The sequence below is a fragment of the Vitis riparia genome, chromosome 17 (genome assembly GCF_004353265.1).
Source record: "Vitis riparia cultivar Riparia Gloire de Montpellier isolate 1030 chromosome 17, EGFV_Vit.rip_1.0, whole genome shotgun sequence".
Classification (NCBI taxonomy): Eukaryota; Viridiplantae; Streptophyta; class Magnoliopsida; order Vitales; family Vitaceae; genus Vitis; species Vitis riparia.
Window position 1 is genome coordinate 9,382,792 of NC_048447.1, and position 14,587 is coordinate 9,397,378.

The following is a 14,587-nucleotide window of genomic DNA, read 5'->3' on the forward strand; positions in this document are numbered from 1 at the left end:
CTTCTTATAAAATAAAGTTCAAAATGTTTTTTTTTTTTCTCAACATTGTCCAAAATTAATATACCATTGTATAGGTTTTGGATTTTAATCACCATACCATAAATTTGTTTCTCCTTAACCCTACAATACAAATTATAACCTTTGACATAAGAGCAAAGGAAGGCATAAATTTCTTGGTCTGTCTTAACATATTTTTAGTGTCTTTCATGTTAGGGACATAGTTTCTTTTAAATTGGCCTTTTCTTAAAGCAAATAGTCTAACTACCATCATTTATAATTGTGTGATATGATTTTCATCTAAAAGTTGTTCTTTGCCCAATCAGTAGTCAGCTCATTCAACATTGATGATGTAACTTGTAAGGCCCATATTTGAATGGGCCAATCTCAAGCCCAATCTATCACATCTTCCACTTACCTCCTAAAAGCAAGATAAAACAAGAGAATCCAAGGGTACCTCACGACAGCTCAGGTATGCACATCACTTGAAAAGGGCAATCCAAGATCATGTTGTCACAAGTAAAGAGCAGACCACCTCAAAAGCAGAATTTAAGGGTATTTTTAAGAAGTATTTTCGAAAACCGAAAAATGGTTCTTGAAAATTGTTCTAATGTTTTATACAACAAAGTTTTTTCGGAAATTTAAAATGTTTTTAATAAAACAATTTTTTGAAAATAAGTGTAAACAATTGAAATATGTTATCTGAAAATATCACATTTTCTATTCTTTTTGTTTGAAAAAAAACTATTTATTTTTATTTTTATTTTTATCATCAAACATATTTTCCAATTATGCAACTGATAGTCTTTTTGTAAAATGCATTCAATCAAATGTTTTGAATTAAACCAAATGGATAATCGATACCTCTAGTTCTCAAAACAAAGATGATTTTTCCATAAAATAAAAATGATCTAAAAGTTAACATAACAGCTAGGTCATCTTAGCAGAGAATGGGGATTAGATCAAACACACTTTAATCAATCAATTTGTCTATTTGAGAATTAATAGCCTTTGATATGATCTATATTGTCAATGAAAAATGATTTTCAGAAACTTTTGATCTAATAACTATTTGATTGTGAATTAGTTTGCGAGTGTTCAATTGTCAAAATGTGAAACAAATTAATGAACATATATATAGAAAAAACAATTGTACAAATTTAGATCAAGACAGAATGAGATTAACTATTGAGATAAATTCAATTGCATCTTTTTAGCTTCAAATTTGCAAACAAATTCGGTTCACATTCATTCCTAGTTTTCTCATAGATTTAGGCATAGATGATCTACTCAATCATAATGAATCAATCTTGTAGAGAGCATTCGTTGTATTTCTAAGCATCATATATGTGAAATCCTTAGAAAAGTTTAGAAGAATTCAATCCTTTTATATCAAAAATCAAGAATTAAGATATAAGAATCAAAATTTACCACAAAGTAATGCATTCATCTCTTGTTCTTCACTATAAAATGTCCTCCTAGATATAGAAGAGTCTAACCTCCAATCATGAAAAAAACAATGATAATCTTCATGTTTGGATAGTGAGAAAAAAATAGAAAATTGTTGAGAAAATCCCTTTCTAAAAATTTCAAAACTAATCTTTCTCACTAATTATCTCTAAAACTAATCTAACTCCCTATAAAGTCTCTTAATTAACAAGCTATTTCTAGGTGATTTCAACTCAAATTCACTCAATTATAGCTTGCCACATCACTAACACTACTAACAAACAAGTAAAAATATCTGAAATATTCAAAACTAACCTATGACAGTTACAACTCCAAAGAACTTAAATGTCTAGCAAAGAGCATTGAAAATTTTGATACATGATAGAACCAATTTGATACATCTCAATGCACTGAATCTCTTTAACTCCTTTAATAACATCTATCAAAATCAAAATCAACTTGCAATCTTCTTTAATGAATCAAACAAATTCCACCTTATCAACATTCAAAACTCAAATCTATCTTTACCCAATTCTCTCCCAAAAACGAAGTATAATTAATCTCCTATTAAAAAAAAAAAATCACTCATTCAACAACCATATACACAATCAAGTATATCAATTTAGTTTCACCCATCTCATCTGAAAACAGTGTAAGAAACCATTTTATGAGCAATCTCAAATGTAAAATTTTAACACATACTAAAACATTAACCATTTCAAAAGCTTGACTCCTTTAGAAAAGAAAAATCAATGCATCAATCAAAACTCAAGTTGAGGAAATCTCCTTCTATGCAACTTAAAAATAATCAACTAGCAGCATCTAAGTATTTACCTAAGATACTAGGTTTTGACGGCTAAAAAGACAACTAACCTTTCAAGCTTCACTTTAAGATCTTTAGAATAAGAGTTGATTTCTCAACTTACATATATATATATATATATGACTTCTAATCAAGTAGAAATGGGCATTAGGGTTTGAGGACATGAATGCCATTACCCCCTTAAGACAAATGCTTAAGTTTCAATAAAGACATTGCATTTAAGTTGGAATTTCATTTATTTATTTTTTCTTTTTTAAAGGAGATTATTTTATTTCTTAACATAAATATTTTAACCCTTTCCAACCAAGGAATCAACTTTTAAGCAAGATACTCCAAAAGCATGTTAGTTCACAACATATGTTTGTTATGATAAAACCCTTAAAAACATGATATGATATAACAAATTCAGAGTTTATTATTTATTTAATAAAGTTCCAGTTGCACTTTAATCTATCCTTATTCCATGCATTACACCTTGTGAGTATTCTCACTTGCATATTTTGTATTGTATATGACTTGGGTGCATTAAAAGTTATACAAAAAATCTAAGTCATGGGTTCCTTGCAAATAGATGATTTGTGCATAGTCGAATGATAGACTTAGGTAATCTATTAGAAGTTGTAGTGCACTACCTCCTAATTAGAGGAATAACTAGTCTTGGCCATCGACATGGGTTTCTCATGATAAGTAGAATAATGTGTATGGTTACACATTAGATAAGACCTATGGTAAGTCATGACGTAAGTCTATTAGGTTATCATGACTTCATCAAGTTGTTATGTTGTATTGTTTCTCAACTTTGAGAGAATATTGAGATTATGCCAAAGTTAGTTGTGACTTTGACCTACAATTAAGATATTAAGAATCTAAGATAATAATATATTCCATTGTGTTAGATCTAGAGAGCCTGGGGATAGATTATATTACCTTATATGCTTTAGGATTCCCAACAATTTGATCATTGAAATCCGTTAAAAAATCTTGTCAATATTGATTACCAACTTATTAGGCCAAAATTGATAGGGAACATCACATGAGAATCGAATTCCCATTTCCCTATGGCTTTGATATAGTTGTTCTCCCATCCTTTATTATAGTATAAAAGATGATATACTAGGGATTATGTTTTCTTTAATAGGGACAATAAATAGTTGCTCTCATTCTCAATTATCTTAAGAATGTATATAAACAAGATATCACCCAAACTTAAATCTAAACCAAACTTGTGATTGATGACTAAATAGCCTGTTAATAGCTTGATGACATTTGGATGAACTTGGCTAGGATAGATATTAAAGAAACTCAAAAAGTAATGGATTAAGGGATGAAAAGAGAACCTAAGATCGACTTAGAAGTGTGAATAATGAAGAGTAATTTTACTATGGCTATCAATTTCAAAGTTAGGGTCTCCAATGGAATGATTAGGCATTTGTTTTTTCTTTTATCTAGTTCATACAAAAGGTGGAATGTCACCTTTAGAGATTCAAGATTTCTAGAAGTCACCACCAAAATAAGAAAAAGAAAAGAAACAAATAGTAGAAATTAAAAGAATATGGACTAAAGTAAGTACTTGAAGACCATTCTTAATACATAGTGAAAAGAACAGTAGATAAAGCCTCAAAGACAAGAAAGATGCAAAGTGGCATTGCTTGGAAAATGAATGGGTACTGTATTAATGGCTCTGTAGGAATAATCATTTCAAATATTAAAAAAAAAAAATGTTAAACATGACACATCTATCAAATTAATGATCATCTTTTGGCCAAATGTTGCTTCTTTCATGAGCTCAAAACCACTTGAGACTACTAGGAACACCCACTTGTGCAAAATAAAAACCATGTGGATAGCCCATTCTCCTTGAGGAAGCAATGTAGTAGACATTCCTTGATCGCTTATACGCCAATTAATCAGAAAGCAAAGGAACATGGATCATCCACCAAGTCTAAAAAGATTCCTAGCTAATCGATGAAAAATAAGGTTTCTGAGTTACTATCTAAAATGCCCAAGATCCATATTGGTTGTTCCACTGACTAATTTTCTCACCTCAAGTCATGAATAGAACTACAAATATGAGAACTATTATTTTCTTAGAGCACAAGAGCCTTGACCTTCGTTTTCACGGAGAAAACATGAATAACTTTAAGAGAAATGACTTTTTGTTTCTTCAGAAGGAAAATTATTCTTTCTTATGTTTTTCAAGGAAAAAAGAAAATTAATTCTTCACATTTTTTTAGGAAGAGAGAGAGAAAACGTATTCTTTCTCTCTCTGGTTTTCCATGGAGAGAGTTCTCATAGAAAGAGAGTTTTCTCTTAAGAAATAAAGAGAAAAAAACTGTTTTTTTTTTTTTTTTTAAATAGTGGCAGTTTTTGGATAGATTTAAAACTCCCAAAAACTATTCCCCTTATTTCTCTTATTAATTAGGCCGGGTCGGGTTAGCCCACTTGGGCACCCAAACCCAACTCTAACAGCTTCTACTTGTATAAGATAGGTTGAACTAGCCCGATCACTTATCTAAGTCCATTATATTCCACTTTTGAAGACCATTCATACAAACGAATGAGTCGTGTGACTATGCGAGCACACCTGCAATTTGAGAGCTATAAACTTATGCACCTCTTAGAAATACATAGTAGTTCAACCCTAAAAAATTATGAGTGAACAGTAATAATCATGTCTCGATGTATCTCATACTTATTTAGTTACATTTTTAATGTATACGCTTAATCACTCGAAGTTGTATACTATCCATCATTATAAATGTATTCATAATTATATCAGCTACAAAAGCAATAAAACCGGTTGACCATGAACACATCTTTATTAATGTAACTAAAAAAAAAAGTCTTCATTTTGAGCTCATGTCTTTTAGATCCAAATTAACTGCTTGCCCAATATGTTCCATAAGGATAAATTATTTCATTTATGTCGGAAATATACCAAAGTAGCAACATTAATTTGTCACCTCATAACATAGTTAAAAGTACAAAGAGTACAATAATGGACTATTATAATTGTAATAAGCCCTAAGGATCTCACACAGTGAGGGTGCATGAATTAATTACTCACTTTCCTTATCAGTCACATTCAAACACATGTAGTATGAAATACATGTTATGGTGGTTTCTCTTCACTTAGAGAGTGTATGTCAAACTTCTGCCATACGAACCTCAACTAAGAGCTTCACACCATTAGTTTGTTTGAGTTTTGCATTTATGGTTCTCCTTAAACCTTTTATGCTAAAACTCAAGTCCAGTTCAAACAAACAAATTGTGGGCAATTACATTTAGTCAAGATGTCATTTATTATAAACCTCATCTTGATACTTAATCAAGACGATACTCATCATCTTTTGTATACTTTTTACTAATTTATCATCATTAGTATATTGTGTCTCATCCTAACTCATAAACATATTGATTGGGGTGGTTGCTTGTGTGAGAGAGCCAACCTCTACCTATTGACATACATATATATGTAAGTACCAATTACATATTCAATTATATGAATAACAAATACTCATATCATTTTATCATATATAAAGTATCATATATCCAATCAATAATGATCCATGACATATGATCCACATAGATCATAACCTACATAGTCCTAATGACTTTACATGTACAGAAAACATGTTTCTTAGAATGAATTTCATGAATGGATCAACAACCATTTCACATGTAAGTAAATATTTAGGATCATTTTTTTTTTGTGCAATAGTCATTTTTAAAATTATTTTTGGTATCTAGATGTTTATTTCTTCCATAATATTTAAGGTCTTTTACATAAATGGTCGCAAATTGACTGTCATTTTAGGTTGTCATTGGCTAAAAAATATATTGACTATTCCTAATCTTTGCAAAAATCTTTTCAACCATACAACTTCTTATATTACAATTGAACAAATAGTAAATTCAGCTTTGATGGTTAACAAAGCTATATTGCTTTTCCATAAGTTGGCACCATTATTAGGCAAAAATGAGTATCTAGATGTTGATTTGTGCTTATCTAGATCACCTGCCCAAACGGCATGTGAATAACCCACAAGCGCAATTTTTTGCCTTGATAACAAAAGGAATAGTCTGCAATACCTATTGCCGAAGAATTCTCTTTACTGTTTTTCAATGCATCATTTTAGGATTTTCTTGGTAATGACTCACCATCCCAACAACATAGCAAATATATATAGTTTTGTACACATCGTAGCATATGTTAGACTTCCAATAGCATTAGAGTAGGGAACATTAGTTATTTTTCTCTTTTCTTTTGAAGTCTTTGGACATATTTCCTTACTTAGGTTTTCACCTCTTGCAAATGAAGTGTCAATGGGATTATCCAAGGATATTTTTCTCTTGTGAAAGAGCGACTAGTTGATGAGAACTTTATGGATCTTTACTCCAAGAATGTAAGATGCTTCTCCCATATCTTTCATCTCAAAAGTAGATGACAACCATCTTTAAATGGTTTATACAAACTCCAATCATTTCCAACTATAAGTATATCATCCATGATAAAGATAATAACACATTTATCTTTATTTTGCTTAATATAAACACAATGGTCTTCATCAATCATTGTGAAAACATACGAACTTATTGCACAATGAAATCTTAAGTACCATTGCCTAGACGATTATTTAAGGCCATAAATCAATCAATTTAACTTGCACACTTTATGCTCTTAGCCTTGGATAATGAAATCCACTAGTTGTTCCATATAGATTTCTTTATTCAATTCTCCATTAAAGAAAGTTGTCTTAGCATCTATTTGGTGTAGCTTTAAATCCATATGAGCTACTATAGCTAGAATGAGGTGAAATGAGGCAAACCTAACTATTGGAGAGATGGTTTCCTCATAGTCTATATACCTCTTGTTGGGTATACCCTTTAGCCACTAATCGAGCTTTATAATTTTCAATGGATCCATATGCCTTTCGTTTTATTTTAAGAACTCATTTGTTCCCAATAGCTTTTCAATTTGAAGACAGATCAACCAAGTCCTAGACTTGATTCTTTTGCATTGACTCTAAGTCCTCTTCCATTACTTTTCTCCATTCATCCTTAGTTGGACAAGTAAGAGTCTCTTGAATCGAATTAGGCTTAGCATCATCATATTGAGTGACAATATGAACTTTCTCTTCAATCTCAAATCATTGTCAAATAATTATTTATTGAGAACTTTTTCTCAACATCGACTCTTTTACTATACTTGTTACAAGTACTAGTTCACTCCCACTCATTTCAAGCATCAATTGTTATTCGGGTATGAATCTTATGTCGAGATCCATAATTTCATAAAGGTGTAAATCCTTATCAATCTCACCCATACGTGGGAAATCGTCCTCTAAGAACGTGACATCTCGTGTTCTAATTCAATTACTATTCCATCTTTATGCTCACCTATGAACACATACCCTTTGGAGTGTTTACTATATCTTATAAAGATACATTTCCTTCCTCTATGACCTAATTTTCCATATTTATCAGAAGGATTGTGAACATAAGCCCCTGGCCCCCAAGCTTGCAAATTGTTAGGATCAGGCTTTCGGTTATTCCATAACTCATATGGAATAGATTAAACAAACTTTGAGGGTACTTGGTTAAGTACATGAGAAGTAGTCAACAATGTGTATCCTCAATATGAAATAGGAGGATTGACTTAAGCCGCCATTGACCTAACCATGTGTAACAACATTCTATTCCTCTTCTTAGCAACAACATTTTTTTGTGGAGTCCTTGGAATAGTCTATTGTGTACCAATGCCCTTTTCATCACATAAATCTTTAAATTGTTCTGATATATATTCTCTACCCCAGTTTGTTCTTTATATTTTAATCCTTTTGTCTAACTGATTCTCAACTAAATTAATGTAGCATCTGAAACAATCTAATGTTTCTAACTTATGAGAAATTAGATAAACATGATCGTAACAAGTAAAGTTATCTATAAATGTAATGAAGTACAAGGTTTCATACCTTGCTTTAACACTAATAGGATCACAAATGTAAAAAATGGATCAATTGCAATGATATTTTAGTTCTAGTTCATTTTCCAAATGGTTTTTTTTTGTTTTTTTTTGTAGTTTTATCTACTAGACAATATTCACAAGTTGACATATCAATTTTAATAAATTGACCAAGAAGATTTTCTCTAGTTAGTCTATTCATTATTCCTTTTAGTATGCCAAAGTCTAGCATGCCATATGATCACATTATCATATGCATTTCTAGAAGTGGTCATTAATGAATAATAACTATCATTAGTATTAGATAACACACAGTTATCAATGTTAAGAACTATAAAACCATTCAAAATAAATCTAGAACCATATTATGTTGTTCCCAAATACAACTCCATTTCATGAAAATTCAAATTGAAACTTAAACCAAGAAGGACCAACATAGAGACCAAATTTCGTCGAATATTCAGAATATAAATAACATCATGTAGGAATAGGGTACATTCTCTACACAACTTCAATTTACACATTCCAGTACACTTGACCTCAACTTTAAAGTTGTTTCCTACATAGATTCATCTTGTACCGAAACTAATTCATTGAAACTTTATATATGCTCCTTGGTCTCTAGCTATATGGTTAGTGGGGACTAAGTCTACTTTGACACAATGTACTCACAAATAAAGTGACCTTTGTTGCCACAGTTATAGCATTTCAACTTGCTCTTATCCTTCTTAGTACACTTAAACTTCTTGTGTGTCTCAATCTTTCATTTCTTTGAAGCATCATTAGATCTCTTATTCTTCTTAAAGAATTTTTTATTACGCTTAAAGCCAAAAGTTTTTATGAGCTTGTTCATTAGGCCTAGCAACTATAAGTCACTTGACTTCCAATTCAAGATGGCAAACTATATCATCAAAGGTCTTGACACTCTTATCATGTGTCATATTGACCAACATATGTTCACAACTCTTTGGTAGAGATTTGATGACCACTTCAACTTGTTGCTCATTAGTGAAGGCATGTCCGGATGTCTTAAGCTCTCTTATCATTCTTTTCATCTTCCTAAGATGTTGTTTCATTGTATGGTTCGGTTGCATATTGTAATTTTCAAATTTCATTATAAGTTCTCTCAACTTAGTAGCTAAAAGTCCACCATACTTTTCTTTTAGAGCTTGCCACATTTCACGAGCAGTTAGTAAACCTCATACTCAATCAAGAGATCATCTTGCATACATTTTAATAATGTAATGCGAGCTAAAAAACTCTTTTCCTTCCAAGCCATATAAGTCTTCTAATATCTTCTATGTTGAACAAAGTTTCCTTGTTTAGGTTCTTACATGATATGATTCAATGTATTAAGAGTCTCTTGCTCTACAAGGATATACTAAACTTTGTGATTCCAAACCTCATAGTTATTGTCATTCAATTTCTCATCCTTGTTTAATTCTACTATGATGTTCCTAGTTGTAGTCAATATATTCAACTACTTAGAGATATTGCACAATCTTATTAATTGGTACTTTTATGCATATTGATACTTTTACCTGCTCTAATCATCTTCTAGTGTGTAATAATCTTAAATTACAATAAAAACGAAAGTTCACTATGTTCCCAATCAACTCCTATACACAATTTTAATTATTACAAATTAGAAATAATCTATGCAAGTATTTCTGATTTTAGGAAAGAAATTACTTAAATTTCTTTTTAGCCTAAAACCTCCGACTCCATAAAAAAAAAAATTATACAACTAGCATGTATTAATAACATATACAAAAGAATTGAAGACGCATATATACATAAAAGACATACTCATTTATCAAAAAATAAATATTCATGTCATATCTTGCATATAATATATTTACATTACATGTATAAAGCATAACAAATTAACATGTAGCAAAAAAACTAATCTCCTCATTTGAAGCTAAAAGGAACAACAATAATAGGATTATTTACAATGTCTTCTATAACTCTAGATGTTGTTTTCAATAACCATAATCTTTCTATGAAAACAAAAAAACATCTAGCCTAGTTGGTAGAATACAAGACTCTTACTTATGGTCAAGGGATTAAGCCTCTTCATAGGCAACCCCTTCTTCATTTTTATTTATTTATCATTTTTTTTTTGTTGTTCAATGAGTAATGAATACTCATATTTAAGACCCCCTCTTTCTGCATCAAAGCTCGAACTTGGGTCTCAAGTGAGCATGAGAGAAGTTGTAACTAACAAGAGTAATTCAATTTTGATCTAAGTAAACTAAAACATATTTAACTTGTTTAGTATTATTATTACTTTTCCCAAAAAAAATCCAGAAAATTATTTGTCTTAAAGAAGGGCTTTTCTGGGAACCATAACCAAAAAATTGTGGCTCCTGTCTTTTTTTTTTTAATGGTCCATTTCAATTCCAACTTTGTCCAAAAGTTCCTGCAGAGGTGGGTGCACTGCACCTATGTTTTCTCCCAGTGGCTCTGATCATTTTTATTTTTTATTTTGTTTCCTGAACATTATTATTATTATTATTATTTTATTATTATTAATTTGGAACAATATCCAGAATCATATTTATCCATTTATTTGTTTATTTATTTTTTTTAGTTTTTCTAAAACCACAACTAGAAAAAAAAAAGTTTCTTTCTTGTTTATTTTTTTTCGTAAGAAAAATATTCTTCATCTGAAAGGCAGAAAACAACCTAATAGGGCTCTAATACTAATGATGAAAAATAAGGTTTTTGAGTTACCTTCTGAAATGTCCAAGATCAAGATTGGTTGTTTCACTAAGTAATTTTCTTGTCACAAGTCATGAATGGAACTACAAATATGAGAACCATTATTTTCTCACAGTATAAGAGTCTTGACCTTTGTTTTCACGAAAAAAACAAGAATAACTTTAAGATAAAAGACTTTTTGTTTCTTCAGAAGAAAATTGATTCTTTCTTATGTATTTCGAGGAAAGAAGAAAACATATTTCTTCACCTTTGTTTTCAGGAAAAGAGAGAGAAAACGTATTCTTTCTCTCTCTGGTTTTCCACGGAGAAAATTCTTAGAGAAAGAGAGTTTTCTCTTAAGAGAGAACAAAAAAATCTTTTTATTTATTTATTTATAAATAATGACAGTTTCTAGATAATTTTAAAACTCTCAGAAACTATTTCCCTTATTTCTCCCATTAATTGGGTCGGGTCGGGTCAGCCCACTTGGGCACCCAAACCTAACTTCAACACTAACAAATTATGTGCAAATCACAAGTCTCTCCTTGATTCAGGGATCAATGAAGGCATATGAGAATGTAGAGAATTAAGTCCTCTTTTCCACTTGACAACTTCAAAGTATAGTTTGGATCCATGATTGTAAATTTGTAATTTATGATTACGTTACCATTGTACAAATTGTGTATAAATAGATAAATGGAGAAAGGAAAAGACATTAAGACTTCAACAATCCCTAATTTGTCAAATTAAATTTTGATGAAGTGAAAATATTTAGTCCAAATCAACTTGATTTAGGCTCATTGGCTAAAAAGCTTAAACTGTTGGGTGAATTGGTAGCTTTACAGGTATTCGGAATACGACTTCCAACCTAATTTGGCAAGCCAAGGAAGACCAATTATGAAGCAAAGTGTAAGGGTTTTAGCTCAAACCGGCTTGAATACAAGCTTAAACTTGTTCGAGTACTTGATTTATCCCCAGCTCCAAGTTGTGCAAACATGCAAATAATATTCTTGAACTTAGAGTTACTTTTAAAAAATGGGGGAAGGAAGGAAATGAAGTAGCAGGAATTTGAATTCGGCTCTTGAATGTGTTATAGATGCCAAGAATGTTCTCATATGTGTAGCAGGCAAAGAGTATAATTCAACTCAGAAATGACAAAAAGAAAAAGTTGCAGCAGGAATACGAATTTGGTTCCCTGTTCACCCGCCTCTTTTTGACTATTCTCTCACTTTTGTACACAGATTACGGATAACTACAGATTTTCCACTGCCACAAATGACGGATGAATTCTCTCAAAAGCAAGGCATCCTAGAAGCAGAGGCATCTTCATATTGCTAGTGTTTTCTATATTTCTTCCATCTCTGTTTTCCCCCTTCTGTTTTTCTGTCATCTGGGGCTACAACAATGTCATCTGCAATAAGGGAAAGTGGGAGGGCATTGGCAGAGGCCACCTGCCATGGGATTGTTAGAAGGATGGTGAGCCTTCCAAGAAGCATCATAGGGGGGGTTTCCAGAGTGATGGGTCATGGAATAGACCTCATGGGAATCGGTGGAAGGCGTAATCAGCATCTGCTGCAGCCTAATTTCCAGTTGCCCCATCCGCAGCAGCCTGAAATGGTTCCTGAAGAGTGGGCTTTTCTGACTAGTTTTGAGCAGCAGTATGGCTCCAGCCATCCCTTTTTCTATGTATGCCGCTTCACGGATGCTCTCAAGATGGCAGAAGACGATCACAAGTTCTTGTTCATGTATCTCCACTCGCCCCAACACCCATTCACATACTCTTTCTGCAGTGAGACCCTGTGTTCAGAGCTGGTTACACAGTTCCTTGATGCCAACTTTGTTTCCTGGGGAGCACTCTCAGATAGAGGAGAGGGTTTGCACATGGCTGCCACACTGAGGCCTGGCAGCTTCCCATTCTGCGCTGTGGTAGCTCCTGCTTCGGGTGATAGCCTAGCAGTCCTGCAACAGGTTGGTTGGAAATGGGGATTCGGTGCTCTCATTCCATCTTCCTAATCTCAAAATAGCCCAATTCTTAGTCTCTGTCTTTTCTAGATTGAAGGGCCAATTTACCCAGCTGAATTGGTGGAGATTCTACAAAGAACAATGGAGGAGCAAGGGCTGGCTTTTGGCAGCAGCTCCAGGGCCGTGGAGGAAGAAAAGCGGAGAGCAGATCGTCGGCTGAGGGAAGAACAAGATGCAGCATATCTTGCTGCTCTTCAGATAGACGAGGTCTGTATGCATGTTCATATGGTCTAATTTACCATTAATATGTACCAAATTGATGATAGATCAACTTTCTTCCAGGAAAAAAGTAGACCCACAGATTTACGCTCAGAACAAGTAGTCCAGAAAAAACCAGTACAAGCAGCAAAGCACAATCCCTCAAAGAAACAGACTGGTAAAAAGGTGAAAGAGGCCACCACCGTCACAGAAACTCCACACAATGAAACTGCAAATGAAGAAAAGGATTCAAGGGTCACCCAGGTATAACCATCAAACAGATTTTGTTTACTTGTTTTAGAACAAAAGGTTTTAGGCTGTCTATAACTGCTCTAATTCAAATGCCGGATGTTTTCATAGATACTGATTCGGTTTCCAAATGGGGAAAGAAGGGAGCATAGCTTCTCACTCATGGATAAAGTCCAGTCGGTTTACAGGTACATTGATTCTCTGGGCTTACCCGGAGTGGGAAACTATAGACTGATATCAAGCTTCCCAAGAAGGGTCTACGGTGTAGAAGAGATGGGAATGACTCTCAAAGATGCTTGCCTTCATCCTAGAGCAAGCCTCTTCCTTGAGCTTCTGTAACATACTTGTATGGCAATTTCCTATACGATCTTATGCCATAATATGTGAGACATGCTTTTCTTTTCTTGTTAATGATGAATTCATGATCAAATTCTTACTCATCTGGCTCAAGTAAATAGAACCCCACTTCCTAATTGCATTGTTTGTGTAGAAGAGATCAGAAAAGAGGGCAAATTCAAAGGCAAGTTTTCAATGTTTCTCCGCTTATTTCCCTTGGGTTTTAGGAATCCAAGAGAGCCAGCACATAAGTTGTACACTGGGGCCCTATGGAATGCAACGCTGAACATTGGATTCTTTTGCTTTTTACATTGGAGAACAGATGTAAAGTCATTGCTTAGGCAAAAAGTAAAGCTGTTAGTAGTGTCCAGTGCAGCTGGGGAGGTGACATTTTTCTTTGGAATATGTCCTCTACTTTTTGAAAAGAGTGGTGTGTTGGACAGGCATGTTTGTAATAGCCTACATTGTCCCTGGCATTTTGAATATGGGGTATGTGTCTCATGTCTCTAGGGAAAAAGCCCAAATGTAGGGGTTGATGGGCGCAAGAATAGGCACAGGATGACTTGAAAAGGAGTTTTAGGCTCCAAACCTTGGATTTGATTTCGGAAAATACTAAGGTCGGGGACTGACACTAAGCGATAATTGAATGTGGGTGACAAAAATCTAAATCCTTGAATAGAACTATAAACAAATGAAATTAAGGTATAAGAGAATGAATGAATGATATCAAGTACACGTAATATCATTTTGATTGATGGTGTCTTTTCGATGTCGGTTAGAAAGATATCAATATTGTAATAGAAGCCTCTGATTTGTCCATTCATTAACCTTCCATCTATTCA

At 32.9% G+C, this 14,587-nt stretch overlaps 1 protein-coding gene across 1 annotated transcript; it reads left to right on the forward strand.

Moving 5' to 3' along the window:
- The first annotated feature begins 12,136 nt into the window (after positions 1 to 12,136).
- Positions 12,137 to 13,859, forward strand: LOC117934390 (plant UBX domain-containing protein 10-like). The gene is made up of 4 exons (XM_034856043.1): positions 12,137 to 12,908; positions 12,993 to 13,169; positions 13,245 to 13,424; positions 13,521 to 13,859. Exons 1-4 carry the CDS (start codon positions 12,345 to 12,347, stop codon positions 13,746 to 13,748), a joined length of 1,149 nt encoding a protein of 382 aa, XP_034711934.1. The 5' UTR covers positions 12,137 to 12,344; the 3' UTR covers positions 13,749 to 13,859.
- The last annotated feature ends 728 nt before the right edge of the window (positions 13,860 to 14,587 follow it).